The sequence below is a fragment of the Malurus melanocephalus genome, unplaced genomic scaffold (genome assembly GCF_030028575.1).
Source record: "Malurus melanocephalus ecotype Western Australia unplaced genomic scaffold, MMel_1.1 scaffold_542, whole genome shotgun sequence".
NCBI lineage: Eukaryota > Metazoa > Chordata > Aves > Passeriformes > Maluridae > Malurus > Malurus melanocephalus.
The window spans coordinates 235,685-263,630 of NW_026623774.1; the positions used below are offsets into that span (position 1 = coordinate 235,685).

Genomic DNA, 27,946 nt, shown 5'->3' on the forward strand with positions numbered 1-27,946 from the left:
TGGAGCGGGGCCGGGGATGGGCCGGCACTGCCCCCGGGGGGCGGGGCTGGGCGGGGCCATTGAGGCGCGGGGGCTCGCTGCGCATGCGCGGTGGCGGCGCGGCGGTGACGGTGACCGGGACGGTGCGTGGCGCGCGAGCGTGGCGGGAACGGCCCGACCCGAACCCACGGGACCCCCCGGACCGGACACTGCCCACAGGAACCCCCCGGACCGGACACTGTCCCCTGAGCCCACCGGGACCCCCGGACCGGACACTGCCCCCCGGGATCCCCCTCGGACCGGACACTGCCCACAGGGACTCCCCCGGACCGGACACTGCCCCCCGAGGCCCCCGGGATCCCCCCGGGCCGGACACTGTCCCCTGAGCCCACCGGAACCCCCCGGTACCACGCCGGGGTCGGGGCCGGGTGCCGTCCCCCTCACGCTGCAGCCCTGAGGGGCTCCTGGCCCGCCGGCGCTCGCCAGAGCGGATCCCGGTTTCAAGCAGAGAAACCAGTACCAGGCCACGGCTGTTCCTGCCAATCTTATTGCCGATATTCACAGAATCTCGGAATATSCCGGGCTGGAAGGGACYCACGTAGATCACCAGTCCAGCCCCGKCYCTGCACAGACACCCCAACAATCCCGCCATGGGTATCCCTGGAAGCGGATCCCCAAAYGCTCCTGCAGCTCAGGCTGTTCAGAACGGTTTATATTCAGGCATTTCTGTGGTTTCTGCTAATTTCCTRTCTTTATTCCTGACTGTATTTTATTCCTTAATGTACTGGAGTTTCCCTCACAAACCTTGGCTGGGGATCATCCCTGTGTGCTCTGCAGGGGATGCCCCAGAGGCCACATTAGCAGAGATCTCCTCCACAACTCTGCCTGTCAAAGTTACAGAATTAATCCTGTGTCACTCTGCAGGATACATTGAGAATTTGCTATTGCAAAGGAGGTCTTGCTAAAACAGAGAAAAATGACCGAACCTTAACTCCCGAATGTTAAATCTTTTCTTTTTTCCACTTTTTAGGAGGAAAAATTAGGAAATGGCAGAAGCAGTTTTTCACCCTCCAAGAAGGAAAAGAAGAGTTTTTGAGTCGTATGAGGCTCCCTTTCCTGTGGATGTAGGGGGGAAGGATTTCAGAATATGCCAGGCTGAGATCATTAACAACAATGTGATTGTGAGGAATCCRGAGGATATTGAACAGCTCTACAACAAGGTGCTGTACCCTGTTTGCACAATGTTTTTAAGTGTTTTAAATGCGAGTAAAACAATGCTTGTACAAATCTGCTGCCTTTATGCTTTCCTGCMCCTTCAGCCTCCTGTGATTCTCCATATTTTCCTTCTATCCTGAAATCAGTACCAAAAATATGTTCTGTCTCAGATGTGAAGAGTCTTATCCAAGCAGGTGAATTTTGAATGACATGATATTGTGAGCTAAGAAACAGCTGCAAAGYTTTCATGCTTGTTTATGTCTCCTTTCAACATTTCGTGCAACTTTTCAAAGCRTTTTCTTGTTTTTAAAGCTCAGGAAATACTCATGTTTTATAAATGTTTGTATGGTTCTTTYAACTTCAGAGTGATTTATTCCTTTGTAAAACAAGCTGTGTTGAGTTTTTTGTGTTTGAGTACCATTTCAGCAGCATTCTAATGCACTGCTGTCTCTTTGGTTTCAGGTGYTGTTTTCAAACATTTAAAGATGGGAGATGTTGGCTGACATTTAGAATTCAGGAAAAATACCCAACATCTCCAGGCTAAATGGGATTTAAAGACCTGCTTAAATCAGGTGTTTAATACTGAACCAGTTACCAACAGCTAAAAAAGCTTTAGGAAAAGCTTAAATGTTTCAGGAGTTCTGCTATTTATTCCAGATTATGTCAGCAGTGCATGTTTTATAACGGGAAAGAAGCTTGTTTTTGTGCCAGGAGATAATAGGGGTTTTTTTCCTTTCCTTTGCAGGGCTATTTTGGAAAAGGGATTCTTTCCAGGAGCCGTCCAGTGTTCAGCATATCAGATCCTCTACTGATGGCCAAGTGGAAAGGTAAATGTGGCCTGTTTATAATTCATCCCTGCTTCAGTAGCTCCTCTCCCTTTCCCTCACTSAGTGAAGGTGTATTTTTATAAATTACATGCAGAAGAATAATCTGCTGTGTCAGGTTGAGGATATCTCTCTCCCCATCCCTTGTACCTGGGGAAAATCCAAGAATATGAAATGTATGTGGGTAATTTCTTAGTGCATTCTCCTAAACTTTCACTGAATTGTTGCTTGGGAAGTCGGAAGTAAAGGGATCATGCAGGGACTTTTCATCTAAATCTCCAATTTCCCTTGGCTTTGATCTGCAGATTTTGGTGTCCCTGAAATCACAAGGGAAGGGTTTGTGAAGTTTGAAGTCTCGTAGTTAGTCTACTAACTTGTAGCCAGTGACACCCTGTGTGCTCTTGGCTGTTTATAGGAAGAATCATTCTTTACCCATCTCTCCTGTGACAGTTAAATCCCARTGGCMATCACTGGATTTTATCCTATTCCTYCATAACTGTCTGGAGAAAAAAGCTGTATTTAGTTCTCCTGTGCAGGCTGTTCTCTCTGCCCTTCACTGGTTCTGCTGTGTCCCTTCTTGAAAAATGGGATCAGAATGGCACTGAGGACTAAAAATGGGAGTAATTACCACCTCAGTGATCAAAACTGCAGGAAACCGGCTTTAGATGGATGAAACAATGTATGGTTTTTATTTTTCCAGGTGTTAACACAAGCATGCCCATAATTACGTCTCAAAAGTAAGTTCACTTGCTTTTTTCTTGCTGTTTTTAGGAAACTGATTGTTCTGGTTTATATATTTCTTACTGGTTTTCAGGTTGTTGGCTGTATAAATAGCGAAGGTGACTTGCTTCTTTTTCTTTCCTCATTATTAAATTTATAAATCACATTAGAAGAAGTAGAAATAGGGTAGGGGATGATATTCAGGGTGKTTTTTCATGTATGCTTACAGGTATTGATTGCTGAATAGAAGCAAAGGCTGAATGCATGCCTAGTATGGGCAATTAATTCATAATAATAACAAGCACAGTAAATATTCCTCAGGTGAGAAGYAGGAAAATAAATTCCTGGGGCAGGCTGTTTAAAATACCTCTTCCATTTCCTTATGGAATTTTTATAGTGTAGGCTGAAGCAGCTCTTGAATTCTTATAATGCATTGATATTTTGCTTTTTTTAAGTATCAATTAGCATTGGCAGTTTGTACACTTAACAAAACAGTGTTGGACCACATACTTATTTTATTCTGCCTTAGTGTATAAACCACTGAGCATGTGCAGATGGGTTACTCAGTTGGTTTTAATCTTATGATAACTCTAAAAAAATTCACTTAAACTTGACAATTAYGCCACTTCAGCCCTCAATTTTAGGTAAGAAAAACAGTAAACAATGTTATTACTAATGCTGCTGCAGTTCCTACTGCTTGCATATGCTGAGCATCAATGAAAGTGTGATTTTATTGGTGGGCAGAATGATCTGCCTCAGTAGAAACCTGCAAGTGCAGATTTTATGGAAATTAAATAATAGGACAGAGGAGTGACTTYTGTATAACAAAGAGCCCAGCAAGGAATTATCCAGCTTTATTAGGAGACTGCAGAGGGACTTGTATTTGTGTTGACACGTGGAATTTGCATTTAATTGTCTTTGTAGTTCTTCATTACCTGGGCTGTAATTGCTGCCTGAGGATTTTGTTCAGGGAAATAAAAAACATGGTACAAGATTTGTCCAGGCTGGAGGAAGAACAGCAGCACTCAGCTCCCTGCAGCTTTCACAGAGTGAAGATTTGTGTTTCAACTGGATATTAATGATATTTTCCAAGAGAAGGAACTGAAAGGGCACTAAAAACTCTATTGGAAAGTATTAGAAATAGTAACTGAAAGCTGTAAATACCTCGCTGATGGGATTATTGGTATTTTTCAGGGATATAGCTGAGGGTTTTGGTTTAGAAAGGTAGTTTCTGCTGGAGATTTTTAGATTGGTATTTTTGCTGTGCCATTGCTGTTTTCAGGGTAGTTAAAGCAAAATTTTGGAGCTCCTGCTCTCAGTACTTGGCTGTGTGATAGCTGAAGGGCTATTAGGGCTYTGCAGGCAGAGTTTGTTCCATGTTTTAATCCTGCAGTTCCTGATACTAGCATGGTTTTGTGGGGAATTCAGTTTTAAGGCTTCATGGGAGGAGGGACTTTCCTGCTTCTGGAAGTWGCACAGCAGCTTGTGCAGGGCTCAGGAATGGTGTTTGCTGTCTCAGGAATTTAAAAGGCCAAGCAAAGGCAGAGGCTCCCTGAAAACTGGGGCCCCATTKCATCGATCACATTTGTGCACAGCAGCTGCTGGGGTGTGTTTGTGGCTCTCCTGAACCTTTTGGGGTTTAAAAGTGTTAATGAAAGATGTGATGCCCTAGAATTCCTGATTTGTTCTGTTCCCCAGGTACCAGCGGCGCGTTCAGTGGGCTAAAAGTGTCCTGCAGGAGCAGGGGCTCGATGACTGCTCCGTTACCAAAATCCTGGACAATTACACCAARCCCCAGGGGCTGCCCTTCTCCAAAGGGAATGGGGCTGAACAAACTGGAGACAGCTGCAGCAGAGTGGGCCCAAACACAGAAAATACAGAACTTTGCCAGAAATCCTCTGGCCATGAGGATCCTGAGGGTCAGAAYGGGGGCTCTGAGAAGGAAGGAGATGCAGCCATGGATCCTGGGAGTGGCTCCAAGGACCAGGAACAAGGGGATTCCAGAGAAATGGCTGAAGGGTCSTGCCACAGGGACCCTGCTGTGCACTGTGGCTGTGAGGTGAAGCAGAGCCCTGAGCAGAGGGCTTGGGAGGGGATGGACTCAAGGGAATGTGCTCCAGAATATGTGCTGGTGCAAGAGGAGGAAGAAGGAAGCTCTTGTCCTGAAGATGACTCCACTCATGCACAAGGGAATGTAAGGAAAAGGAAGATCCTAATCTTTTAGAAAATGCTACTTTCAGTATTCAGTATTTTTTTTTCCAGTTTAACTTTTTAGTAATACAGTCAATTTTTCTTGTAGCCTGTCAAGAAGGAAGTATTAGTATGCAGAAAAAACCCATTTCGGATTTTTGAGTACTTACAACTCAGCCTGGAAGAGGTAAGTGTCAAGCACAGTGCAAGTTGGTTTGCTTTTCATCTGAAAAAGTAAACTCTAATCTGTGTTCAATGTCATTTAACACCTGTTTCTGAAGTACAGGGTCCTCCTGTATCTTCTAACATAGTATTGTTTTAGTCATTAAACTTAATTTTAATAACCTGTGATAATTACATGAGATGGTTAAAAAATTGTTAAAAGTCCAATCCCACCTGTTTTAGATGAAGAATCCCACTGACAAAGAGACCAGTGACAAGGCTTAAATATAGAAATACCAAGAATATAGCATGTTTATGAGTCCTGGTTCAGTTGTGCTGCTTCTAAATAAATTTATGTGTTAGTTGTAACACCAAGCCTTCAGCATGGATGACATTGGGACTCTTGTATTTAATTAATTAAGCCTTTCTTCTTGCAAAGCTTTGCATATAAATTACAGGAAGAATGTGGCTGTCAGTTCAACTTACTCTGTTTGTTTTTTCAGGCTTTTTTCTTGGTTTATGCTCTGGGATGTTTGAGCATTTATTATGGTGAGGTAAGAGATTTGGATTGATTTTGGCTTACTGGGGATGGTGTTTGTTTGGATATGGTTTGACCTGACATCTTTACCTATATGGGAGCGATTTATGGTGTTAATTCTGGAGCAGGAATACCAAACAGAGTAATTGGGAAGTTTTTCTTGCCAGTGATGGTATTTCTGTTTAGGAAATACAGATCAGAAAATTTGAAGTTTACCAAGACAAATATAATTAAGCAGCTTCTCTATAGAGACAATATTTTTGTTGTAACTTATTCAGGAAATGTGGGAGAAATAATATGGCRAATAGTCACACCTGAAATGGCAAAATTCCTTGGAATTAATTAAAACATTAATTATATCAAGCTATTATTCATGTAATGACAATAATTCAAGCCAGTGCTTTCAGTTTAAAATTTATCAACTTTCCCTTTACACTAGGGTATTATGGGACTGATTGTGAAATGCCTAAAAGACCCACTAAGKGGAGCAACAGGTTCCTGTCTTGAATTTAGGGATTCTGTGTTTTCCTGCCTGTGGTTCATGCTCTGTGCAGCAGACTGTGCTACTTGGTATTTGGTTGTTATGATATTTGATACTTGGCTGTACTGCTGTGTGTAGTAGAGCATAACCGGTTTATGTCAGTGCAGTGATGCCCTTGTGTGTGGTTTTCAGGAGCCCCTGAGCATTGTGAAGCTGTGGGAAGTGTTCAGTGAGGTGAAGCCAGATTTCAAAACCACCTACATGGCCTATCACTACTTCCGAGGCAAGGGCTGGGTGCCCAAGGTGGGGCTGAAGTATGGCACGGATCTCTGTGAGTACCTCCCCAAAAATGGGATCATTTCCAGCTCACTGCTCCTCCAGGCAAGGCAAAACTCCAGGGCCAGCAAGGAATCAGCAGTGAGGAGCTGCAGGACTGGAGCAGCCTTTGCTGCTTGAAGTTGGCAAAGGACATTTGGGGTTAGCAGCRAAGTTGGRATGTGARTGGAARGGAACATCCTRTAWTCAGTAGCTGATGTCCCTTGGACATTTAGGGTTAGCARCAAAGTTGGGATGTGAGTGKAAAGGAACATCCTGTATCCAGTAGGTGATGTCCCTTGATGGAAGGTCTGGTTTGCTTCATGAAGTTAATAATCCCTTACAGGATTGCACTGAAATTCCCTTCCAAAGTTTCTCTATCCCTTTCTAAACACATCTTCTGCAGTGTTAATGTGACAGTTTCTAGAATAACAGGTTAGAATTCCGATCCCARTTCACAGTTCATGCACCTCATTCATCCCTTTTAATAAAAGCTGGACTTCTGCTGAATTTACTGCTAACACTGTTCTCCATATGAATTTTTTTGAGGGAGAGGGGACTTGTTTTTTTATTTTCTGAATGGTTGGAGGTTAATTATTACAGAAATAATTAGTGGTGTCCTTGCTAAGTAATCCAAGAACTCCATTTAGCTCATGTTGACATAAACAGTGCAGTAATGCCCGTTCTTACAGGAGAATGTGCATTAAAGGAATGTATTTTTTAATGTGTGCAACCCAGCAGGTGTTTTAATGCTGCTGAAGTGGTGACACAGTTTGGGGGTTGTGCTGAACAGTCCTTTATGTCAGAGCAGTGTGTAGCTCTGGCTGAATTCATCCTCACTGTTGTTTCTCTCCTGGGTTGTTGGGGCTTTGCTGTTCATCACCTGTGAAATTGATATCAGTTCATTCACTATTCATTCCTGTTCTGCCCTGAAGCTGCTGTTCAGTCCCTGCCTTTGGGTTTGTGCCAGGCAAAGGAACGGGAGTAACTGAAGGTTAGCTGGAGTTCTGCCTTGTTCCTGAGTTTTCTGCTCTTTGGCAGCACCTTTGGAGAGCTGGTGTCACCACAGCTGTTTGTAAAGGACAACTTTCAAGTCCTGACAGGGTCTGTGGTACCCAGCTGTGTGAGAAAAGCTCTGACAGTTAAAGGAAGTGCCCTCCTCAAAGCTCATGGCAAAGGGAAGACAGGCAATGGAACCACTGTACTTGGTTCAGTCCAGCTGCAAAGCTTGGTATGAAGGAGCAGCTCCTGGTGGGTCTGGAGAGCAGTATTTCATCTCTTGTACCCTGTTTCTCTCCTAAAACTTGGGGAAATGCTTGTTTGGAACAGAAATTCCATGGATTACTGGGATATTTTTTTGTGCTCTAGTGGCTCAGCTTCTGTTGTAGATACAGTGTTAAAAGCACAAGTTGTTGCAGAAAAATTCCATCCTAAATTTCCTACAATTGCTAATTTCTCTGGCTCTTCTGCTTTACCTCTAATCTTCCACTGCCCTGCCCTGAGCCACTCTGCTGCTCTTCCCTCTTTCCACTTSCTGGGACAACCTAATTCTGAGCAGAATTCAGAAGAGCTGAAGTTCTGTCTTGTGTAATAAAAATTTACAAAACATTTGACAATGTTTATGGGCCCTGGTATCAAATTTATACTGAAACTCTGATCTAACCGAGGTGTTTCTCTTTCATTTCAGTGCTGTATCGAAAAGGGCCCCCCTTCTACCATGCCAGGTTTGACACTCACGTTTCTGGCTCACTTCTTTGTTTCAAATTAAATTTCAGTCACACCACTTCAGCATTTTCACTGGTTCAGCACATATTCAGCACTCAAAATAYGTTGCCAGCTGTGTTCACACTGGGAATGCTGAAATTCTTTTAGCAGGTTATTGAATGGCACAATTTCTTTGATTTTAAATAAGAGGCATTAAAAATTACAAGTTGCAGTGAGCACATTTAGTTCTCAWATGATGCASTCAGGAAAATAATTGRCTTTAGTAATASTGATTTTAAAAAATAYATGGTTTGGGTAATTTATGTAATTTGGGAGGACTTCTAAGGGATGAGAATTGTCTTTATTTGTTGGCTAGTCAGGTKGAGCTCCTAGATAATAAATTGGTTATAAATGTCACCTTGGCATTAATAAAGAGACGGCTACAAACATCAGAAGGATGGGGAGGGAAGGTGCCATTGAGCATATCCACAAATTCAGTATTGCTCCACTTTTTCTTTTAGAAAGAGACTGAAGTTTTCCATCTTGTCWCCTGCAGGCTGGCATATTGTTTAATGGGAGTTTTAGCCTCTAGTTCTTGAGTTTTCTCCATAAAAAAAGAAATTTCCTTTCTGTGAATTGTCCTGCCTGCTGTGTTTTCCAGTTACTCTGTCATTGCTGAGCTGGTGGATGATAATTTYGAAGGTTCCCTTCGCAGACCACTGAGCTGGATGTCCCTGTCTGGGCTRAACAGAACAACTACAAATGCTTCTAAGGTAAAATGCTGAGGTAAAGACTGCTTTGGAATGATAAATGTGCAGTTTGGCTCCAAAGCGCAGGGACTTGGAGTGAAGCTGGCAAAGGAATCCTCCTGCTGAACAGTATGTTGATTTGCCAGTAGGGAAACAAGTTTCCYTTGTCAATATGCAGGTGAATCCTGGAAGAATTATTATTAAATAATCATTATTAAAGTTCTGTCACCTGTAGAAATGTTCAAAGTTGTGTGAGGAGCAGAAGAAAGTCCCAAGGGATACTTATTCCCTGATGGCCACTTCTGCTTTTAAAGCCCTTTCCTTCTGCCAGGATTTTCTTTTGAGCAGTGAGACTRAAATTTGCCTGAGATTTCCTGTGTRCTAGAGCTCCACAGTGCTTSYATAGTCCATGGGAATTCCTGTGTTTCCTGGCTGCCCACAGGAGCTCATGCTGTGCTATTTGATCAGACCTTCTGACATGACTGCAGAGGAGATGTCAACCCCAGAGTGCATGAAGAGAATCAAGGTGCAGGTGAGTGCTCYCTGCTTTTTTGCAGCTCCTTGGGACAACTGTCCCTTGTTCTTTGGCTTGACTTGGGTTTTACACACATGGCTGCAATAAAATCAAATTCCTKCATGCTTCAAGTCATGAAAAGGGCACTGCAGGCTCTAAAAACTTAAAATCTCCTACTCTGAATTTGAATGTTGCTCATACTGTGCATGTAAGCATTGCATGGGGAAGTAGGGATACCTGTGGAGATGGCAGGGCTAAGATGAGCTCAAAAAAGAAGGGAGAAATGTGTGAGAGTTCAGCTCACTTACGGAACAAACATTCATCTACTAAAATGTCACAAAGGTCACCTAATACACATCGGTTTTACAGACCTAATTCCCATCCCTCACCAATTATTTGTAGCTTTGGGTTTTGGTTTTTTTTCCATAATAATTGCTGGGGTTTATTGCAGGAACTGATCGTGACTCGTTGGGTTTCTTCCCGTGAGCGCAGTGAACAAGATGAATTTTAACTGACTGCACAAGAAAACCTCACTTTTAAAAAACCATTTAAGTTTTTTACCTGATCTCATCAYGAACTGTTGCCTCAGAATAGTTCCTACCAACACACTCACTTGGTGTGTATAAATGCTGTTTAAAATGAGGTGTGCCATGTTTACTGGAGAGAATGTTGTACTGTAAAATGTAACTGAACAGATGAAAGGGAAAAAATGAAAGCTGTGTCCCAATTGAAAATACAAAATAAAAATGTGACATAAAAAGGTGTRTGTTTGAGGGGTGGCTACACTGCAGTCTTTAGGAACAGTATTTCTGGTATTATGGCAGATGGAGGTGCYGAATGGGCACTGCAGAATCCTGAATGTCTGCTATAAAGCCTGAGCAATGAGGGATCAGTTTTCTGGGAATACCTGTTCAGAGCTGGGAATTGTAAGGCTAAGTTTGTTTTGTAGCTCAGCACCAGGTTCTGCATTTTTGCAGACAGTCCTCATTTAATGGCTAAACCAAGCAGTAATGACAGTGAGTCAAATTATCTTTTCAGGTACTTTTTGRGTTCTTCAAGCAAAACCTGACTTCATAATCTTGATGAAGTTGCACAAATTTGGATTTGGGGAGAGGGTTTAGTTGTTTTAGTTGGTTGCCTGGACCCTGGACTTTATTTTCACAATCACAAGCTCAGAATTGAGGAACTCTTCCCARAATGTGTGATGATTTGGATTTATTMTAGGGCCTAATCARGTGTTAGGGACCATTCCYTATCTGGGTGAGACGTCTTTGTTCCCGTGGGATTTGCAGCTTCACATTCAGGCATCTGAATTCCACCTTGGCTTCTTTCCTTTACCATGCAGTTCAGAATGGAAAAAAAAATATGACTGGCAAAGAGGCTGGATTTATTTGTTGTTATATTTATTAGTAAKAAAAGGAAAGGAAAATAACAGTGAATCTACAGTCAGAGATTTGGGATTTCAGMAGCACACAAGAACATGTTCCCTTTTTTTCACTCATCAGTAAACATTGTGACAGGAAAAAAAAACATTTTGGTTTGCTACAGCTGAAGTCACCACAGTTMATTTGTAAAGCCTTTAATTTCACAGCAGCTCTGATTTCTGGTGGGAAGGGTCTTTACGGAACAGAAAAGACAGTGAATGTTAAATCACAAAACATTTTTCCAAAGGAATAGTTCCYATGGAAATTCTCTGTAGTGTCTATGTTTTATGTGTGTTACTCACTCAAATGCTSAAGCTCAGTATCCTGACCCTTCCCTGAGGTAAGGGGGAAGTTAATGATGTTTTTAACTACATTCAACCTTAAACCCTGACATGCGGAGCCTTAACTTTTCCTTTTCCCACTGCTGCTGTTTTAATCCAGCAAGTTGTYGTTTCCAGCCCCACTGTCCTGCTCTTGCTCAGGCAGGGGCACGATGTAGAAGTCCTTGTGTGCCAGCTCCTGGTGCAGGGTGAGGTACCTGGAGGCTTCCCTGGTGTGTGGGATCAGGAAGCTCTCGGTGAACTGGGCTTTGCTCAGGGGTTCCCGGCCCCGGCCCTGCCGGATGCGGTTGATGAAGGTCAGGGCGAAGGTGTAGCAGTTGTGCTGCTGCTCCTCATACCTGGGGAAACACCTCCTCAGCAAGGGCACTCCCCAGTCATTGCCATTCATCTGGGGATGCTTCCTCAAGTAAAGCTCTCCAAGAACTTCCCCTTGATCCCAGTGTTTACATATTTTCAATTCATCACAAGTGGCACTTCACAGCCAGGGCTACCAGGAACTCAGAGCACAAAAATGAGAGGGCTGCAAAACTTGGCAAAATCGAGTTCTTAGTTTTTTTATACCTATTTGGCTTTTACCTTGTTAACCTTTGCTCTTCACCTRTTGGTACCACCTCCTTCCTGCAGCCCCCAAGTTCATTGTGTGCCACCACGGCTGTGTGGTTGCTCATTTAAAATCCAGCCCCTTGTCTCAGTGATGTCCTGGTACAGTTCTCTTACATTTTGCCAGTCAAACCCCACTGGCAAGGGCTGGTGCCCATTGTGCAAGGGCAGAAATGTGGCTGGAACAGGAGGCACAACCACTTCAATGTCCTTGSCTTTCTTTGCCCAGCTCCCCTGCCCCAGGAGCACACAGCCCTCACCTGTTCCCTCATTTCTCACATTCCCCCAACTGTCTCATGCTGGTCACTGATTTATTCCATTCCCCACCACACTGCTGCATTGKCCCCTGGCCCTGTGCAGCTGCATTTTCTCCAGCCCTGCTCAGACTCTGCCATCTGCCTCATCCTCAGGCTGCTCCCACAGCTGCCTCTCCCTGTGTCCTCTGTCCCTTGTTGTCCCCAGCCCTGTGGCCCATCCTTTGCCATGTGCTCTCAGTGGCTCCATGGTCTGTGCTGCCACAGGGAGGTTTTCCTGCCAGCCCTGGGGATTTACAGGAGCTTTCTGCAAGGGGTGTGGGTATGAAAAGTGACCCTGAGCTCAGCTCAGCAGGGCTCACTTCCCTTCAAAACTCTCCTGGTTTATTAAGGATGTTYCTTACTCYTGTTTGGGAGTCAAGCTGARCTTCTCCTCTTTGGGAAGTGTGTCKTTGTGTCCTSACAAGCAAAACCAGCCCRTCAGTAATTTTAGATACTGTTGGTCCTGGCTGTAGCTACTGTTCTCTACAATCCTTCAGTAAATGAAAAGCYACCAAGAAAACCAGAATTAGGCTTGGCCTGAACCCAAAGGAGTTACAGGATTAGCTCAGTGCAGTTCCAGTCTATTGAAAAAATAAGCAGAGGATTCAATTAACAGAGGTCAGTTTTCAGGTCAGTGGTCAGTGGTCACTGGTCTGGTTGTGGGAAAARTAGGTCAGTGTGTCAGGAGGTGGCAGATGGAAACCAGAGGAAAGCTTTGGGATGCACACATCTACCCACCCTCTGCCAGTGAGCTTTTGATGTCAAGTCAATTTTAATATTACTGGGAACTGTAAAAGTAACACAGATCCTGTTGGCTTTACAAGCTCTGYAAACATCTAAGCATTCTTTTCTAAATTAAATTCTTCCATCTCCTTYAGGGAGGTAATGTATGATCCCTGAAATTTTATAATCAGCTCATATAGAATTGCTAAAAAATGCTTTTGATTTGATGGTTTTTCYTTTATATGATGGTTACATTCATTCAGTGAAACCCAGGCAGGCTCTGTGTCACAGCTGCTGTTACTGAGGGACAATCCCAGGACTGGTGTTTTCCTGGAAAGCTGCTCTGTCACCAGAAGAGCTGGAAATCAGACTGGTTTCCCATTTCTCACCACTGACAACAAAAGCATCATCTGGATGTCAGACCTAGGCAAGAATCCCATCACTGTGCTCAGCCTTTCAATGAAAATACACCTCARTGTTGCTGAAACCTAGAAAAACAATTATGGAACTGTGCCTGGACTTTTCTRCTTAGCAGCAGGTAATGTTTCATTCAATTGGGGCTTTAATGCAAAATTCTCTAGAGCCACCTTTTGTTTTAGAGCTTTTATGTTCCAGCAGAGGAGTTTGTCACTTAAAATWCAGAATATTCTGACCAGCCAGGGCAGGATGAAGGTGATCCAGGCTGGGCTGTCAGGAATGTGTATCCTGAATGATCCACAAACCTTTTGGTGTCCACGGGGGATCAGCCCAGCTACTCATCCAAACACACCCCAACCTCTCACCCCAGCTGTTAAATACACACCTGTGAGGGAGCCAGGTCTCTTCCAAGGAGAATTCCTCCAGGAGGCTGTCCCACTGCTGCAGGAGCTCTGCCATGTCCGGCTGCACCAGGGGGATGCTGATGCACTGCTCCCAGCCCCTGTCAGCCCTGTGCACACCCTCCTGGTCRTAGTTGTACACCACACCTGGGGACACAGAAACACGGTCTCAGGGCACTGGGGAACACACACAGAGCCCCTTCTGGGGTTTTCTTGTGACTCAGCTTCCCATCAGCCAAGTAGGAAATGCAGTTCTGGCTTCCAGCAAAAACCCGGTCTCATTTTCACAGCATGGTTTAAAAAAAAATTTGCTCTTTTGATAATCAGAGCAACTTAGGGACACTCAGGCTTCCTTTTTAACCCCAAAGCCAGTCTGTCTTTGTATTAAATGTACATCTTAAATGATGTTTTGCAGTGTGGGCCTACTGCAGGGAGAACCCAAGAGGACTTTTAATGTGGCTTTTGAAAATGTGTTTTAATTAGGGGTGTYATTAGAATTAGCAAAACCCATGTTTAGCTCAAAATTTCCTGTAATTCCTTTAAAGCAGGCCTAGCCTTTCTTTCCAGAGGTAGAAGGTGCCTGTTTATTCAGGTGAATGGAATTGCTCAGCAGCTCTGCCACAAAGTGAGATAACTCCTCAATGACCCAGCCCTGGAATATTCCGAGCTGGAATTCCCATGGCAGCCCATGTGGCAGCTGGGGAGGCTCGAGGGGACACAGGGCTGAGCTGGTTCATCCCGGGAGCAGGAGGGACCCGCAGGGTGCTCGTTACCCTTGGAATTGGTGATCCCGACATGCAGGTCMGAGTGGCCGTCGTAGCCCCTGCAAGAGGAGCAGAGGGGCAGGTGAGGAATGCAGGAATGGCCCTGCACAGCCTGGCTGGGACAGGCAGCACCTCCCGTGTGCTGGGGCCTGGCATGAGCGTCAGGAAACTCCACTGAGCACCGGGAAATGGCGACTCCATTTCCAGAACGGGTGTGATCCCTGTCCCTGCTCCGGCCTCTATCCCATTCCTTCTTCCATCCTTCCCCCTTCCCAGCCCTTCTCTTCCCCTTGTCTTCTCATTTCATTTGCTTTACTTTTTCTCTTCCATTTTCTCCTTCTCTTTTCCTTTCCCCTGCCTTTCCCTTTCCATTGTCTTCCATTCTCTTTCCTTCCTCCTTCTCTTTCCCTTCCTTTTCCCCTCTCCTTTCCCTCTTCTTGCTCTTTCCCTTGCTCTTTCCCCTGCCCTTTTCCTTCCCCCTTCCTCTTTCCCCATTCCTTCCCCGTCCCATTCCCCTGCCCTTTTCCCTTCCCTGTCCCATTCCCCTCCTTTCCCCATCCCATTCCTTTTTTCCCTCCCCATTCCCTCCCAGTGCCCTCCCTTTCCCCCTCCCATTCCCCCCTTCTTTCCTTTCTCCATTCCCTCCTTCCCCGTCCAGTTCCTCTCCCCTTTCCCCATCCCATTCCATTTTTTCCCTCCCTATTCCCGTCCCACTTCCCACTCATTCCCCTCCCTTTTCCCCTCCCCATCCCCTCCCATTCCCCATCTTATTCCCCTCCCTTTTCCCCTCTCCCTTCCCTGTCCCATTCCCCTCCCTTTTCCCTTCTCATTCCCCTCTTCATTCCCTCCCATTTCCCTCCCATTCCCCACCCATTCCCGTCCCATTCCCCTCCCATTCCCCTCCCTTTCCCCTCCCCATTCCCCTTTTTCCCCTCCCTGTTCCTCCCATTCCCCACCCATTCCCGTCCCATTCCCCTCCCATTCCCCTCCCTTTCCCCTCCCCATTCCCCTTTTTCCCCTCCCTGTTCCCCTCATTCCCCACCCATTCCCTCGTTCCCCTCATCTCCTCCCGTTTCCCCGTTCCCGCCCTTTCCCCTCAGCCCCGCCCCCCAGCGCCCCCTGGCGGTTACTGCAGGAAGGTGCCCCGGCTGGGCCTGATGAGGAAGGCGCGGGGCTGCCCGTGGCCGTGCCGGAAGGGGCAGGGCAGGCGGACAGGCGCGGCGGACAGCCCGGCGGAGCGCAGGTCCCCGCCGCACGCGGGGCAGCGCGGCGGCGCGCGCCGGCAGTACAGGAGCGCGCGGCAGTGGCGCACGCGCAGCACCGCCATGGCCCGGCGCGGCGGCGGAAAGCGTCCGGCCGGGAACAGAGGCGCGGGACTCGGGGCGGGGCCACGGCCACGCCCCCCGTAACGCGGAACCTCCGTGCGCGGCGGGAGGAGCCGCCCGGGCCCCACAGTGCGGCGGCACGATGAACACGAAGCAGGTGACGTGCAGGTGAGCGCGGCCCGCGCGGGCCCGGACCCCCACAGCCCTCACAGCTCCCCCATATCCCGCTCACAACCTCCCTCACAGCTCCTCATATCCCGCTCACAACCTCCCTCACACCCCTCACATCTCCCTCACAGCTCCTTCACATCCCGCTCACAACCTCCCTCACAGCTCCCTCACATCCCGCTCACATCTCCCCCACAGCCCTCACAGCTCCTCATATCCCGCTCACAACCTCCCTCACAGCCCTCACAGCTCCCTCACATCCCGCTCACATCTCCCCCACAGCCCTCACAGCTCCCTCATATCCCGCTCACAACCTCCCTCACACCCGTCCTTCAAACCTTCCTCACACCGCCCCTTCACCATCCTGCCCCGCATTTCCCCCCTCACAATCCCTTCCTGCCCCCCTCACACACATCCCACGCACTTCCCTCACTCCCCGCACCTCACATCCCCTCACTCCCCAAAAAACCCGCTCCACCCCTCCCTCACACACCCCCTTCACCCCTTGCCGGACGCCCTCACAGTCTCCTCACGCCCCTCACACACCCCAYACTCTCCCCGGAGCAGTCCGGGCCGGCCCGTGCCGAGCTGGAGGYGGCGGATGCGGTCGGGATCACCCCCGTTCCCCGGGCCGGGCAGCGCCATCGCTCCCGGAGCCTGCCCAGGGTCCCGGCCCCGCGGCGTGCCGGGGAAACAATCGTGGGCCGGCATGGAAACTGCACGGAAGGGTTTCTCAGTCCCCTCGGGAAAGTTTTGTTCGCTGAAAGGGTGATCAGACAGTGGAAAAGGCTGTGGAGGTTTGGAGTTCCCATTCCTGGAGCGCTCTGGGTTGAGGGACAGGGTGAGGATTGGTCACAGTTTGGACTCCATGGTCTGASAGGGCTTTTCCAWCTTGAGTTATTCTGGGAAAAAAAAACCCAAACGGAGTCCTTCCTSCTGCCAGCAGTGCCTGCTGTGACCAGCGCGTCTCTCCACAGGTATTACTTGCAGGGCGTGTGTCGGGAGGGAAGCAAATGCATGTTCTCCCATGATTTGTCTACCAGCAAATCCTCCACCATCTGCAAGTACTACCAGAAGGGGCAGTGYGCCTACGGCTCCCGCTGCAGGTAAACCCCGCTCTGTGGGCTCYGGGAGGGCAGGAGGGCTCATGTCCCATCAGCTTTACACTCAGGGCAGGCAAGGAGCAGGGAAAGAGAACAAAGGGAATTTTTAATTTATTGAATACGACTCTTGTCAGAGCCAGAAGTGAAGTTTTGCTCTGTAGAAATCAAACTTTGGGTTTCATGTGTGTTTCCCATCTTGCAGTCAGAGATGCGGGTGCAGTTGGAATGGCCATGGTGAGGCTGGAAGCTCCCAGTGCAGCTCCAAGCCACCCTCCTGCATGTCCCAGTGCACTCTTTTGGGCACTTGAAGTTCTGCCTCAGATCAAAATTCTCTCCTCCTGCACTCCTGGGTTGGTGGGACGGCTGAGCAGTTCCACAGCTTTCTCTGGGGTCTCCAGGTTCAAACTCCCTGAGGAATGCTCTAGGGAACACAGTGCATTGGTTGATGTTGATGCATTGGTCCATCAGGGGTGTGCCACAGGGCAGCCCGGGCTCCCTCCTGGAGGAATTTCCTGGTGGGTGGGCGAGGAGCCTGTATCACCTCAGAGCTCCCTGCCTTGCCTGATCCACGTGCCAGACTGGGATCAGGGCTTGGACATCCATGACTCCTGCAGCTCCCATCACCTGGAATGAGCAGTGTGGAGTGAGAGCTGCAGGCTCGGTGCTTTTCCTCCTGCTGTTCTGCTGGAATTCCAGTGCTTGGTGCACATGTCTGTGGGCATGTACAGGTCCAAAAACAGAATGGGGAATATTCTGTTCCCATCAAAAATATTGTAACGTTTGGATATGTCCATGGCTTCACTGGAGCAGCTCCTTTACGGTCTGGTTGTTCCTGCTCTGCTGCTGGAATTTGTTTCCATAGTTTTGTGGGAGGTTTCCACAGTTCTGCGGGGTGTTTGGGGTCCTTTCCCGAAGGGGTTTGGGTTTGTTGGGGTTGGTTTGTGTCGGTGCCGGGCAGGTCCCGCCCCGTTCCCAGCGGCCATCCCGGTGTTCCTGCCGCAGGTATGACCACGTGAGGCTCCCGGCGCCGGCCGGAGCTGCGGCCCCTCCGCCCCCCGCGGCCCCCGCCAGCCCCCGGCAGCCCCCCGAGCACGGCCCCGGCGCCACGCGCAGCAAGAGGGAGAAGAGGACGCTGGTGCTCAGGGACAGAAGTGAGTGGGAGGCTGCTCTGCTGTCCTTGGGCCTGCGGGGAGGGAGGGAGGGAGGGAGGGAGGGAGGTGGTGTCTGCTGTGATTATCTGACTTTCATGGCCAACTGGAGAGCTGCAGCCACTGCTCCCACCCCACAGAGCCTCCTCCCTGGAGACACCCTGTTTGTCAGTCCCTTTCCATAGCTGTGGGTAGTGTCTGGCTCCCTTTCTGCCCCCTGAGGCATGGGGAGTGTTCTGTCCACCCTCACAGGCAGATGGAGTGGGGGGCATGTCCGGTTCTGCTCCCAGACAATCAGTAACAGGACGAGAGGAGATGGTCTTGAGCCAGGGGAGGTTCAGGTTGGACAGCAGGAGGAATTCCTTCATGGAAGGGGTGGTCAGGCTCTGGAAGGGAGTCCCCATGCCTGGAGGTGTCTAAGGAACCCCTGGATGTGGCACTCAGTGCTCTGGGCTGGGTGACAAGGTGGGGATTGGTCACAGGTTGGACTTACAGATCTTGGAGGTCTTCTCCAGCCTTAATGATTCTGTGAATTTTTAGTGTATTTGTATGGAGAAAACACCTTTGTTGTTGTGATTGACCTTTTCTGTCAGTAATTTGGGATAATTCCTGTGATTTGTGAGCAGAAAAGGCATAAAGATGAGATTCCATTGGGAAGAAAWCTTTAAATGAGGAGAGAGAGGAGCTGGAGCTGCTGGTGTTGAGTGCAGTGCCCTGTGCTTGTCCCTGCCCAGATCTGTGCGGCGCGAGCGAAGAGAAGGCACGGCCCGGTGCCCTCAGTGCCCCCGGCGGCCCCGGAGCCGTGCTGTGCTGCAGTGAGCCGGCTGACAGCGCCGAGGGGAAGCCCCATTCCTACCTGGAGGCCATCTGCAGCGGCCTGGAGGAGCCCGGGGCCGGGGGCTGCCCCGGGGATGGGGAGCAGCTGTGTCCCTACGCTGCTGCTGGCACCTGTCACTTCGGGGAGCGCTGCCTCTACCTGCACGGGGAGCTGTGCGAGATCTGCGGCCTCCGGGTGCTGCACCCCTTCGACCAGGAGCAGAGGAAGGCCCACGAGATGGTAAAGGGGGAGTGGGATATCTGCTGTGTGCAGGGTGGGCTTGGGGCTGTCTGCTCTCAAGTGTAGAAGAGCCTGTTCCAAAGAGCTCTTGGTTTACTGCTTATCCAGMCAGAAAATTATTCTAAGAGTGGTCTGCTCAAGCAACTGGGGCTGAATTGGCAATGATACTGGATGGAGAAACTTGTTCACCCCCGTTTCATCCTCACCAGAGCCCGGCCTGCAGCCTTCTCCCACAGCACCCTGAAAGTCTCCCAGGAGAATTTCTTTTGGAAGTCTTGGAGTGAGTCACCAGCTCACCTTGTAGTGCTGTGGGAGTGTGCATGGGTTGTGGATTGTCACTGCTGGGATGAGAAGTGCTGGAGGAAAGCCTGAAATAAGAAACTTAATTCCTTAACTGGGTAAAAACCAGGCTCTGGTGAATGAATGTGGCCTCAATGATAATCAGAGAACACCGTGCGTGTGGCACCTGTTCAGTGAGATGTTTTTTGGAGATGTTTGAAGTATCAAATAGTTCAATACCTGTTWTGTGACAGAGATGCAGAAGGGGGTTGAATGAAGTACCCTGGTACCCTGATTTCTAGCAGCTGACAGAACGTGAAAGGCTGAAATATTTAAATTGAATTAATTGAATTTAATGTTCTTTACATTAAACTCTTGACAGTGCCAGGTAGGAATGATGCCCTCAATGAGTGTTTGGTGTTTTCCCTGCAGCAGATCCTTTGCACAGGGCCTTAGTTTGCCAGGCTGGCACTGGGCTGCACTCACCGTGCCTTCTCTCCCTCTCGTGACAGATGTGCATGGCAACGTTTGAGCACGACATGGAGAGGGCCTTTGCCTTCCAGGCCAGYCAGGACAAGGTGTGCAGCATCTGCATGGAGGTGGTGTACGAGAAACCCTCGGCCTCCGAGAGGAGGTTTGGGATCCTCTCCAACTGCAACCACACGTACTGCCTGTCCTGCATCCGGCAGTGGAGATGTGCCAAGCAGTTYGAGAACCCCATCATCAAGTGAGTGCTGTGAGGGGGCACTGAACCTGCTCACAAGGGAGGCTGGMGCTGCAGGTATTGACAGGGATCCTGCTCCAGCTGCTGCCCCAAGACTTGGCTGGGAGAGCTGCCTCATGAGCAGCTGGATGCTCTGGGGGTCCTTTGGTAATAGTTCCTGTGTGGGGAGTATGGCCTGTGGCAGCTCAGCCCTCTCTGATTGTGGTGTCAGTGGGCAGCGTGGACTCTGGAACAGCTGGGACCTTGTAAAACCCTGCCCCTTGCACTGACCTGTGTGCAAAACTAAGAACTCCTTTTTTCCCCATGTATGTGCTTAATTATGGGATTTTCTCCTAAATTACAGCTTACTACAGGTAAATGTCCCACTAATCACACATTTATCTATGTCTGAGTGAATGCTTTTGTTTTCTAGCTCAATAAAAAATGTATTCCAAACATGTTCTTCCTCAGATGGGAGAATTTAAAACATTCAGTTGGGGAAGTTTGTTTTTTTGAACATCTCTCAAGTTACAAACACAGTAAAGAAAAGGTGGGAAATATTTTTAGTCTTCTGCCAAAACAGACTTTTCTGCACAACTTTTACTCCAAAGTTCATTGAAGTGAACACATTTCATGCATTTCAAAGGCTGACGCACCTAAATTGTGTGTTTGCACTGTTTTGACTCCCTGCTGCAGAGCTYAGCACTCACAGAACAGTTTGTTTCTGCAGATTGAGGAAATGCCTGTTGCTTTTGCTCAAGTCCACAAACAAACACAAGCCCTGGGTGCCCTGAATGGGGTCATTCCAACTGCAACTCCCCACAAATGCACACCAAAGTGCTGAGCTAACRTGGGAGGTGTCTGCTGCCTGAGGTGACAAACATCCCCTTTCCCTCGGGAGGATTCCCACTGCTTGTGGAGCGTTTCAGTCTCTGGAGGTAACAGCATCTCTGTTTTGTCCTGTTCCTCAAGGTCCTGCCCCGAGTGCCGGGTCATCTCCGAGTTTGTCATCCCCAGTGTGTACTGGGTGGAAGACCAGGAGAAGAAAAATGAGCTGATTGAAGCATTTAAGCAGGGAATGGGGTAAGTTCAGGAACCACCCACACTGCTCACGTTGTTCTTTAGCTGCTCTAAGACTCAGGCAATTGCTGAGCCTTTATTTTTAAGCTTAATGTAATTACAGACCRTTCCTCCGAAAACTCATCTCTGTTCACACTTCTGCTTAACTTTGGGGCTGTGTAATTGTAGTTCAGAAATTGAGCCTCACTGTGCTCAGAAATGGTGAAGCTATTTCAGCTCACTTGCTAAAATTGGCTTCATGTGGCTTTTGTGGATGCCTCAGCCATGATTGCCTGGAACGTTGTTGGTGACTGAGGAGAGCAAACAGGGAAGGAAAACGTAACAGTGGGATAAAAATTCACAGGGCCTTTGTAATGTCTGCTGGGGATGGCAGATCCTCCAGGAGTGCATTCCTCGTGCTGTCCAACAGCAGTCTGGCTGGAATGGGGTGGCCTGGGCTTCCCAGAGCAGTGAGAAGCTGCCCCGTTCCTCCTGCTCCCTCTGCCAGRTGAGGCAGAGCTGGGCTGGCAGTTTCCTCTCCTGCTGGTTTTGGTGTAGAACCATCCAGTCCAGATCCTGTGTGAGGATCCACCCTGTAACAAATGGCTGTGCAAGGACAGCTTGGGTGACCACAGAGCTGAGGGAAACCTAAATTAACAAACTGTTGGCACAGGCCCTTAAAAGGAGGTGAGGAGAGGAATTGGGTCATGAAAATGGACTGGGAAGAAAAAACAGGCATGAAAAATAATTGCTTGGCTCATGGTGATGTTCTTTGAACATCCTTCACTTTCCACATCTTAAGGCATTTCCTTTTTATTTGATTCATGATGCTGTTCTTTTTTATGTGTTTTTGTTCACTTTTAATGACCTTTGCCCTCTGTTTGGCTGCTCTAAGCTGGGGTGTGGGAGGCCAAAGCTCTGGCTGTGTTACCAGAGCATCACTGAGGCTGTGGTAACTGAAATGCATCTCCTTCCCTTCCAGCTGAAGGCAATAACCCTCTTTCTTCTCATTAACCCAGGAAAAAGCCCTGCAAGTACTTTGATCAAGGGAAGGGAACGTGTCCCTTTGGAGGGAAGTGTCTTTACCTCCACGCTTACCCCGACGGGACCCGAGCTGAGCCTGAGAAACCCAGGAAACAGCTCAGCTCCGAGGGCACCGTGCGGGTAAGGAGTGCCCTGGTGTCCCACAAACCTCATCTCAGGGTCACCTGTGCCACTGGGGAGTGGCTCCTGCCCTGCAGGATGAGGGAAGAAAGTCCCTCTCAGTGTTCCTCAGGCAAGGGTTTGTCCTTGGGGATGGGAGCATGGCCTCGTTTAACTGCACAATATCGTCACTTTGGTTTTTCAGCCTCCCATGGCAAACCTTTCCTCACAGGGATCCTGCCTTCAAAGCTTTCACCCCCAGTGCTGAAGGCTCCTCTCCYGTGCTGGCACCAAGGGCAGCTGAAAAGGGCAGCTGGTGGTGGCTGTGCCCCAAGCCTGCCCTCAGCTGTGTTCCCTGCCTGTCCTGGGACACGTGAGCCTGGCTGTGCCCTCAATTCAGCAGCACAAACCCAGCACTGAGATCTCAACTTGTGGCAGGTTTTAATGAGGAAACAACTGCCAAGGCAGGACCGTTCTGGGGCTGGGGATGCTCAGGCAGCCTTTTCTCTGTTGCAGTTCTTCAACTCGGTGCGCCTGTGGGATTTTATCGAGGACAGGGAGAGCAGGAGCGTGCCCAGCACRGACGACGACGTCACGGAACTGGGGGAACTGTTCATGCACCTCTCTGGGGCTGAGGAGGATCCCCCTGCTGCCCCCTGAGGACACCACAGCCCCTCGGAGCCCAGCAATGCAGCTATTTATTAGCCATGCTTTTACTCTATCCAGCACAGGTAGAACAAATGTGCCCTGGTGGTTACTTGTGCAGTCCTGGTAAAGTTTTCAGATAGTTTTTATATGGCAACAAAAAAAAAAAAAGACTAAAATATATTTTAAAAAAAATTTGGCTGCATGGAAAAAAAAATCCCTTAATCCAGGAGGGCTTTCTCCCTCTCTGGCCTAACATACTGTCTTGTGAGCGGAGTGGTAGTGTAAATACAGATCCAGGGAAAGCTTAAGCTGGTAAAAACTGTTGCTAAATAGAATTTGGGTGCTTTTGGGTTTTTTGTCTCCACTAAATAYGCTAAATGTGTGACTAGAAAACCCACTGGGAATAATGGTCAGTGTAGGGTTTTCTCCTTAAACAGGAGCTGGTACATTATACCTCAGATTGTTCCTAGAGTTCAGAGCAGAGCTTACTGCACTCTCAGGGGCAGTGTTGGGGCAGGGCTGGCTAGGCCTGGCTCTCCAGGTGCTGCCGGTCCAGTCCCCACCCGTTTGACACTAATTGAAGTGTAAAGAGGCAGGAGTGGCTCCTGGAGCACCTGCTGTACAGCAAATACAGCTGCATTGAGTCCTAAACTCAGGCAGAGAACCATGGTGGCACAGGGCAGAGCTGAACTGAATCCACTGCACAGACTGGAAACTGCAGCATGAGTGAGGTGTCCTCACTAATCCTGCCAGAGTCCTGCCCAGAACCAGGAGTGGCTCTGCAGCAGCTCAGTGCCTCCAGTGCAATGGGCCGGGCCCAGGAGGGCTGAGAGATTAATGGCCATCTCTGCTGAGTTAACAGAATTGTTACTGAATTCTGCTTGGGTAAAAAGGTGACTCCTGTTGGTGTGGCAGAAGCAGTTTGGTTGTGACATTGGACAGCAGATGTTAATTCTGCTGAGTCATTTGTACAACTCTGCAGTTAAACCAGGATTTCAGGGTGCACACAAGCAAAGTGATGCTGAGTAACAGCACGGACACACCTGAGGCTGAGCTGCCAGRCTGACTCATGGCCTTGTCACTCACTGGGGGCTGGACTGAGATGCTGCCTGAGCAGTGTTTGTAACCATAAAKAGATGGGGGTTATTTTAGAACAGCTGGGTTGCAAAGAAAGGCAGGTGTGCATTATTATCTGTAGGAACAGCATTATAAAAGCATAAAAATAACACTTAAAATGTGTAAAAAGGAAAGAAAGGCTCAGAGCAGAAAGTCTGTAACGGGCAGCCCTGATCAGTGACAGGACTGTGTGATGGTCACAGTCTCRATCCAGCAGGGGTGGCACACACAGGTACCTCCCCTGGGTGGTGTTTTACACTCTGTTCCAACAGTGGAGCCCGGGCAGGCCTCTGGGTACACCCCAGAAGTGAGGCTGGAGCACCTCAGGGCTCTCTGGTGATTTCTGACCCTTCCAAGACCTGACACTGCCTCTCTGTGAGYCCAGGAGGGATGRAAAMCCTCAGCCCTGTGACTTTCTTTGGGCTGGGGCGAGTGTGACACCTGAACCTTCTCCTTTACCTGGCACCCAAGCAGAGCTGTAGGTGGAGGGTGCTCACCCCCTTTCTCCACCCCACACCCCAAAACTCCTTCTCMCCTGGGTCAGGCAGGGGCTGCACACCCAGCTCCAGCAAAGCACCCCCTTGGTCTGGGTCACTAACCAGGAATGTGCCAGTCTCACCCAAGGATCAGACCTCAACCCAGCCAGGGTCAGACCTCAACCCCCTGGGACGTTTTTGTGCCCAAAGCCCTGAGTGTGTCAAAGCTGGAGAGTGGTGAGGGCACAGAAATCACTCGGACAGTGAAGGAAAATGGATACAGAGACTGGGGCAGGAAGCTGCTGGGACACCAGGGCCAGCCCTGCTGGGGTGGTGACACAGGGAGGGAACAGCAGGAACCTTCATCTGGGATTCCAACACSTTTAACTGGAACCAAAGCAGCCCCTCCAGGACGATCCACTGAGCTGCTGCTGCCATTTCTCGGTCAGGATGGCATTTCTCAGTCAGGATGGTGGCTCTGTGTCACTGGGAAAGGGAGAGCTCCTCCTCCCCTGGGTACTGCCCAGCCCTTCCCCCACACTGACCAGGCCACTCTTCTGACCTGGGAAATGAAACTTTTCCATAACGATTTCCCCACTAAGGTTAATTTTTAGCAGTGCTCACTGCAGTCAGGCATGGCCTTGGCMGTGTCTGTAACAGCCATCAATTCCCCTTCTTGCTAAAACTGACCCATGAAGGCACCTGTGAAGCTCTTCAGTCCCATCAGTGCAATTAGCACTAATTACAAAAGTGAAGGCAAATCACCCCTAAGAGAGAYGTCAAACACTGAGATGAATGTTTGAGGGGTACCCAAGCACCCTTTCTACCCCAAAATACTGCCACAGCCCTCACCCTCCCACTGCAGCTCATTTCCATCTGCTCCTGCTCATACTTTTTTTTTCCCCAGAAATATTGTCAGTAATACATCAACCAAATCAGTGGAGAGGATGTTCTGTACCTTAAACAAGACATTCCTGATTTACTTTGCCCCAAGAAGCCAGGAAGAACAGTCTGAAACTAAAAAGGTAACTCATTTTTAAAGCTGCCTAGAGATTTAAAAACTCAGACCTTTTAAGTTCTTCACTCAGCACTTTTTATTTAACTGGACATGAAGTGCTGGTTAAAATAAACCTATTTATCAAAAACATTTTAGTTTTTTAAGAGACACAGTCTGGTTTAAAAATCGTAAGTTAATGAGTTTTTGGGAAATCACACTTAAGGTAAAAGCAGCTCAGTTCTGTTTTTTTTTGTCTTCCCCCTTTTTAAGCTTATCATAAGTAAGTTAAAATTAGAGATAAATAATGTTTAGAGAGTTGCAGTCACAATATCAAAAATATTATTAAAAACCATGCAGAACTATATGGAACAGTCTCCTTCAAGTCTCAATATACTATTTAGGAAGCAAATAAGGTCATTGTCAATTATCACCTAAGGGTTAATATCCCACCTTACTTGTTCTGTTCTGGAATACCCTGAGGACAAACTGGAGATGATTTCTGTGTCTGGCTCTCTTCCCTTTCACAAGAGCCTTGTGGGGTTTCGTTGCTGCAAAGCAGAAGCTGCAGTGGCTGTTGGGGCATTACAGGGAGAGCTGGACACAGGAACTGTCCCAAGGCACAGCAGAGGCATTGGCAGCAGCTTTGGGGTGGAGGTGACAGAGGKCACAGCCAGCCCCTGTCACCACTCCCTGCTGTGCACTCACARCATCCCAAACTGGGCTTCCATTCTTGCCCTAATAACCACATTTCACCGGACTGCTGTTTAAAAAATCAWTTTTTAGATTCAGCCACCTATTTCTGGCATCCACAGAGTTCAGCCAAAACAAAATATTCACTTTACTCTAATAAACAAGAGCAAACAGAGCAAAAGTGGTGCAGGGAAACAGCTGAGAGCACATCAGAGGGGGTGTCCAAAGCAGCTGCTACTGAAAGATCACTGCAGTAGGAGAAAAACTGTCTTGTATGTGACTGGAAACGTAGAAGTTGTTTTATCAAGTGTGTTGTTACTTGCACTGCTGTTAATTATCAGTTATTTTTAAAAATTATTCAGAATGTCATTTCCTGAGTTTTCCAAATGCAGATGTCCCACTCAGAACTGTGGATGACTACATTAAAATGATGACATTGAATCTTAAACCTAAAATTTAATTTATTTTATTAAAATAAGATAATCAGAGGAACCTTGGCTTACAATAAATGCATTTTCTCAGGAGCAATAAAAACAAAATTAAAACCCAAATCAACAAGAAAAACTGTATATGCTCAGTTTCCTCTTGCTAGTGCATCTCTTGGACGACAGCTTCCGATGGGATGCAGCCTCTGCCGGAGATGGGAACATCCCTCAGCCTTTTCCAGCCCAGCATTCCTCACTCCCCCCAGGCTGGGCTGCAGGAACASGTCCATAGTACCAAAGGCAGCTGGGAGGCTTCTCAAGATGACCAAAGCAGGACTGGCTCACTTCCTTCTCTGAGCAGGACAWTTCACAACAGATTCCATCCTTTTGCAAGAGTTTTTCTTCTATGTGCAAAACTATTGCAAAACTATTTTGTGTTGAATTAGCATTTGAACTTATTTCATTGGCTTGGTGAAGCTCTTAGGCAGGAGCTGATTTCCAGAGTTATTTCCTCTTCCCACTCCAGGCACAACTCCCCACGGTGAGGTGGCACTTGGCATGGGGCAGTCAGAGCACCAGAACATCCATCAGAGCCACCCTGGCTGTGGAAAAGCCCCGCTGAGCACAGATCAAACCCAGCCAGAACCACTGCCAGAGAAACAGCCATCGCTTCTGGGAAGGGGAAAATAAGGCTCAAGTGCATCTATTAAAAAAATAGTAATAGATCTCTTGATTTGTAGTCTGTTACCTCTCCCAGAACAAGAGATGGTAGCAAAGGCAATGAGGAGCTGTGTCCCTGCAGGCTGACAACTGCACAAATCCGTAGCAGCTTCTTTGTAGGCGTGGGACGCAGAGGATCCTGCTGGCACGGAGCCTGCACACCGAGGCATGGGAAGCACGAGTGCTGTTCCTCCTGCTGCTCCCCGTGCATCCCTGGGGAGCTGGAGGGCAGGGGCAGCTCTAGAACACGGGCAGCCTGGTGGAGGTCAGCGTGCACGAGTTGATGTCCTCGGTGTGGGCGGCGCGGTGCAGGGACGGCTCCGAGGCGCTCCGGTTGATTTTGGGGAGAGAGTGCTGCAACAGCTCGATGGACGACAGGATCTGAGGGAAACAGCAGCTTAGGGATGAGCAGCTCCCTCTATTTCCATCTCAAACACTCATTCATTCCTTTATTCATTCATTCAATTCAGTCACGGCTCTAAGGGTCTCTTTAATGCTCCACAGGGCACTGAAAACACCACTGTGATTAGAG

The 27,946-nt window shown here is 48.3% G+C and overlaps 4 protein-coding genes across 13 annotated transcripts in view; 2 read left to right on the forward strand and 2 right to left on the reverse strand.

The window, feature by feature from the left end:
* Positions 1 to 114: 114 nt before the first annotated feature.
* TSEN2 (tRNA splicing endonuclease subunit 2) lies at positions 115 to 10,707 on the forward strand. 3 transcript variants are annotated; one of them, XM_057381940.1, is made up of 12 exons: positions 115 to 687; positions 1,010 to 1,199; positions 1,940 to 2,021; positions 2,719 to 2,755; positions 4,437 to 4,932; positions 5,038 to 5,115; positions 5,594 to 5,644; positions 6,302 to 6,440; positions 8,112 to 8,148; positions 8,790 to 8,901; positions 9,320 to 9,409; positions 9,843 to 10,403. In XM_057381940.1, exons 2-12 carry the CDS (start codon positions 1,026 to 1,028, stop codon positions 9,900 to 9,902), a joined length of 1,356 nt encoding a protein of 451 aa, XP_057237923.1. In that variant the 5' UTR covers positions 115 to 687; positions 1,010 to 1,025; the 3' UTR covers positions 9,903 to 10,403. The 3 variants fall into 3 exon arrangements, with proteins under 3 accessions (XP_057237923.1, XP_057237925.1, XP_057237922.1); XM_057381942.1 differs by lacking the exons at positions 115 to 687; positions 9,843 to 10,403 and adding an exon at positions 10,430 to 10,707 and having other exon boundaries at positions 860 to 1,199; XM_057381939.1 differs by lacking the exon at positions 115 to 687 and having other exon boundaries at positions 860 to 1,199.
* Positions 10,708 to 10,782: 75 nt separating this feature from the next.
* On the reverse strand, positions 10,783 to 15,734 carry MKRN2OS (MKRN2 opposite strand). 2 transcript variants are annotated; one of them, XM_057381945.1, is made up of 4 exons: positions 15,488 to 15,734; positions 14,367 to 14,506; positions 13,578 to 13,740; positions 10,783 to 11,494 (listed from the first exon to the last, which is right to left on the reverse strand). In XM_057381945.1, the coding sequence occupies exons 1-4, from the start codon at positions 15,682 to 15,684 to the stop codon at positions 11,248 to 11,250; spliced, it is 747 nt and encodes a 248-aa protein (XP_057237928.1). In that variant the 5' UTR covers positions 15,685 to 15,734; the 3' UTR covers positions 10,783 to 11,247. The 2 variants fall into 2 exon arrangements, with proteins under 2 accessions (XP_057237928.1, XP_057237929.1); XM_057381946.1 differs by having other exon boundaries at positions 10,786 to 11,494; positions 14,367 to 14,416; positions 15,488 to 15,726.
* A 16-nt stretch (positions 15,735 to 15,750) lies between these two features.
* On the forward strand, positions 15,751 to 25,313 carry MKRN2 (makorin ring finger protein 2). 2 transcript variants are annotated; one of them, XM_057381944.1, is made up of 8 exons: positions 15,751 to 15,850; positions 16,828 to 16,956; positions 17,956 to 18,104; positions 18,836 to 19,158; positions 19,950 to 20,164; positions 21,113 to 21,223; positions 22,219 to 22,363; positions 22,859 to 25,313. In XM_057381944.1, exons 1-8 carry the CDS (start codon positions 15,825 to 15,827, stop codon positions 23,000 to 23,002), a joined length of 1,242 nt encoding a protein of 413 aa, XP_057237927.1. In that variant the 5' UTR covers positions 15,751 to 15,824; the 3' UTR covers positions 23,003 to 25,313. The 2 variants fall into 2 exon arrangements, with proteins under 2 accessions (XP_057237927.1, XP_057237926.1); XM_057381943.1 differs by lacking the exon at positions 17,956 to 18,104 and having other exon boundaries at positions 15,787 to 15,850.
* Positions 25,314 to 26,719: 1,406 nt separating this feature from the next.
* RAF1 (Raf-1 proto-oncogene, serine/threonine kinase) overlaps positions 26,720 to 27,946 on the reverse strand; it is a 39,570-nt gene continuing 38,343 nt past the window's right edge. For all 6 annotated transcript variants that reach the window (XM_057381934.1, XM_057381935.1, XM_057381937.1 and 3 more), the window contains one exon: positions 26,720 to 27,795. In XM_057381934.1, the coding sequence (XP_057237917.1) occupies positions 27,655 to 27,795 (141 nt within the window). In that variant the 3' untranslated portion in view covers positions 26,720 to 27,654. The remainder of the gene's footprint in view (positions 27,796 to 27,946) is intronic.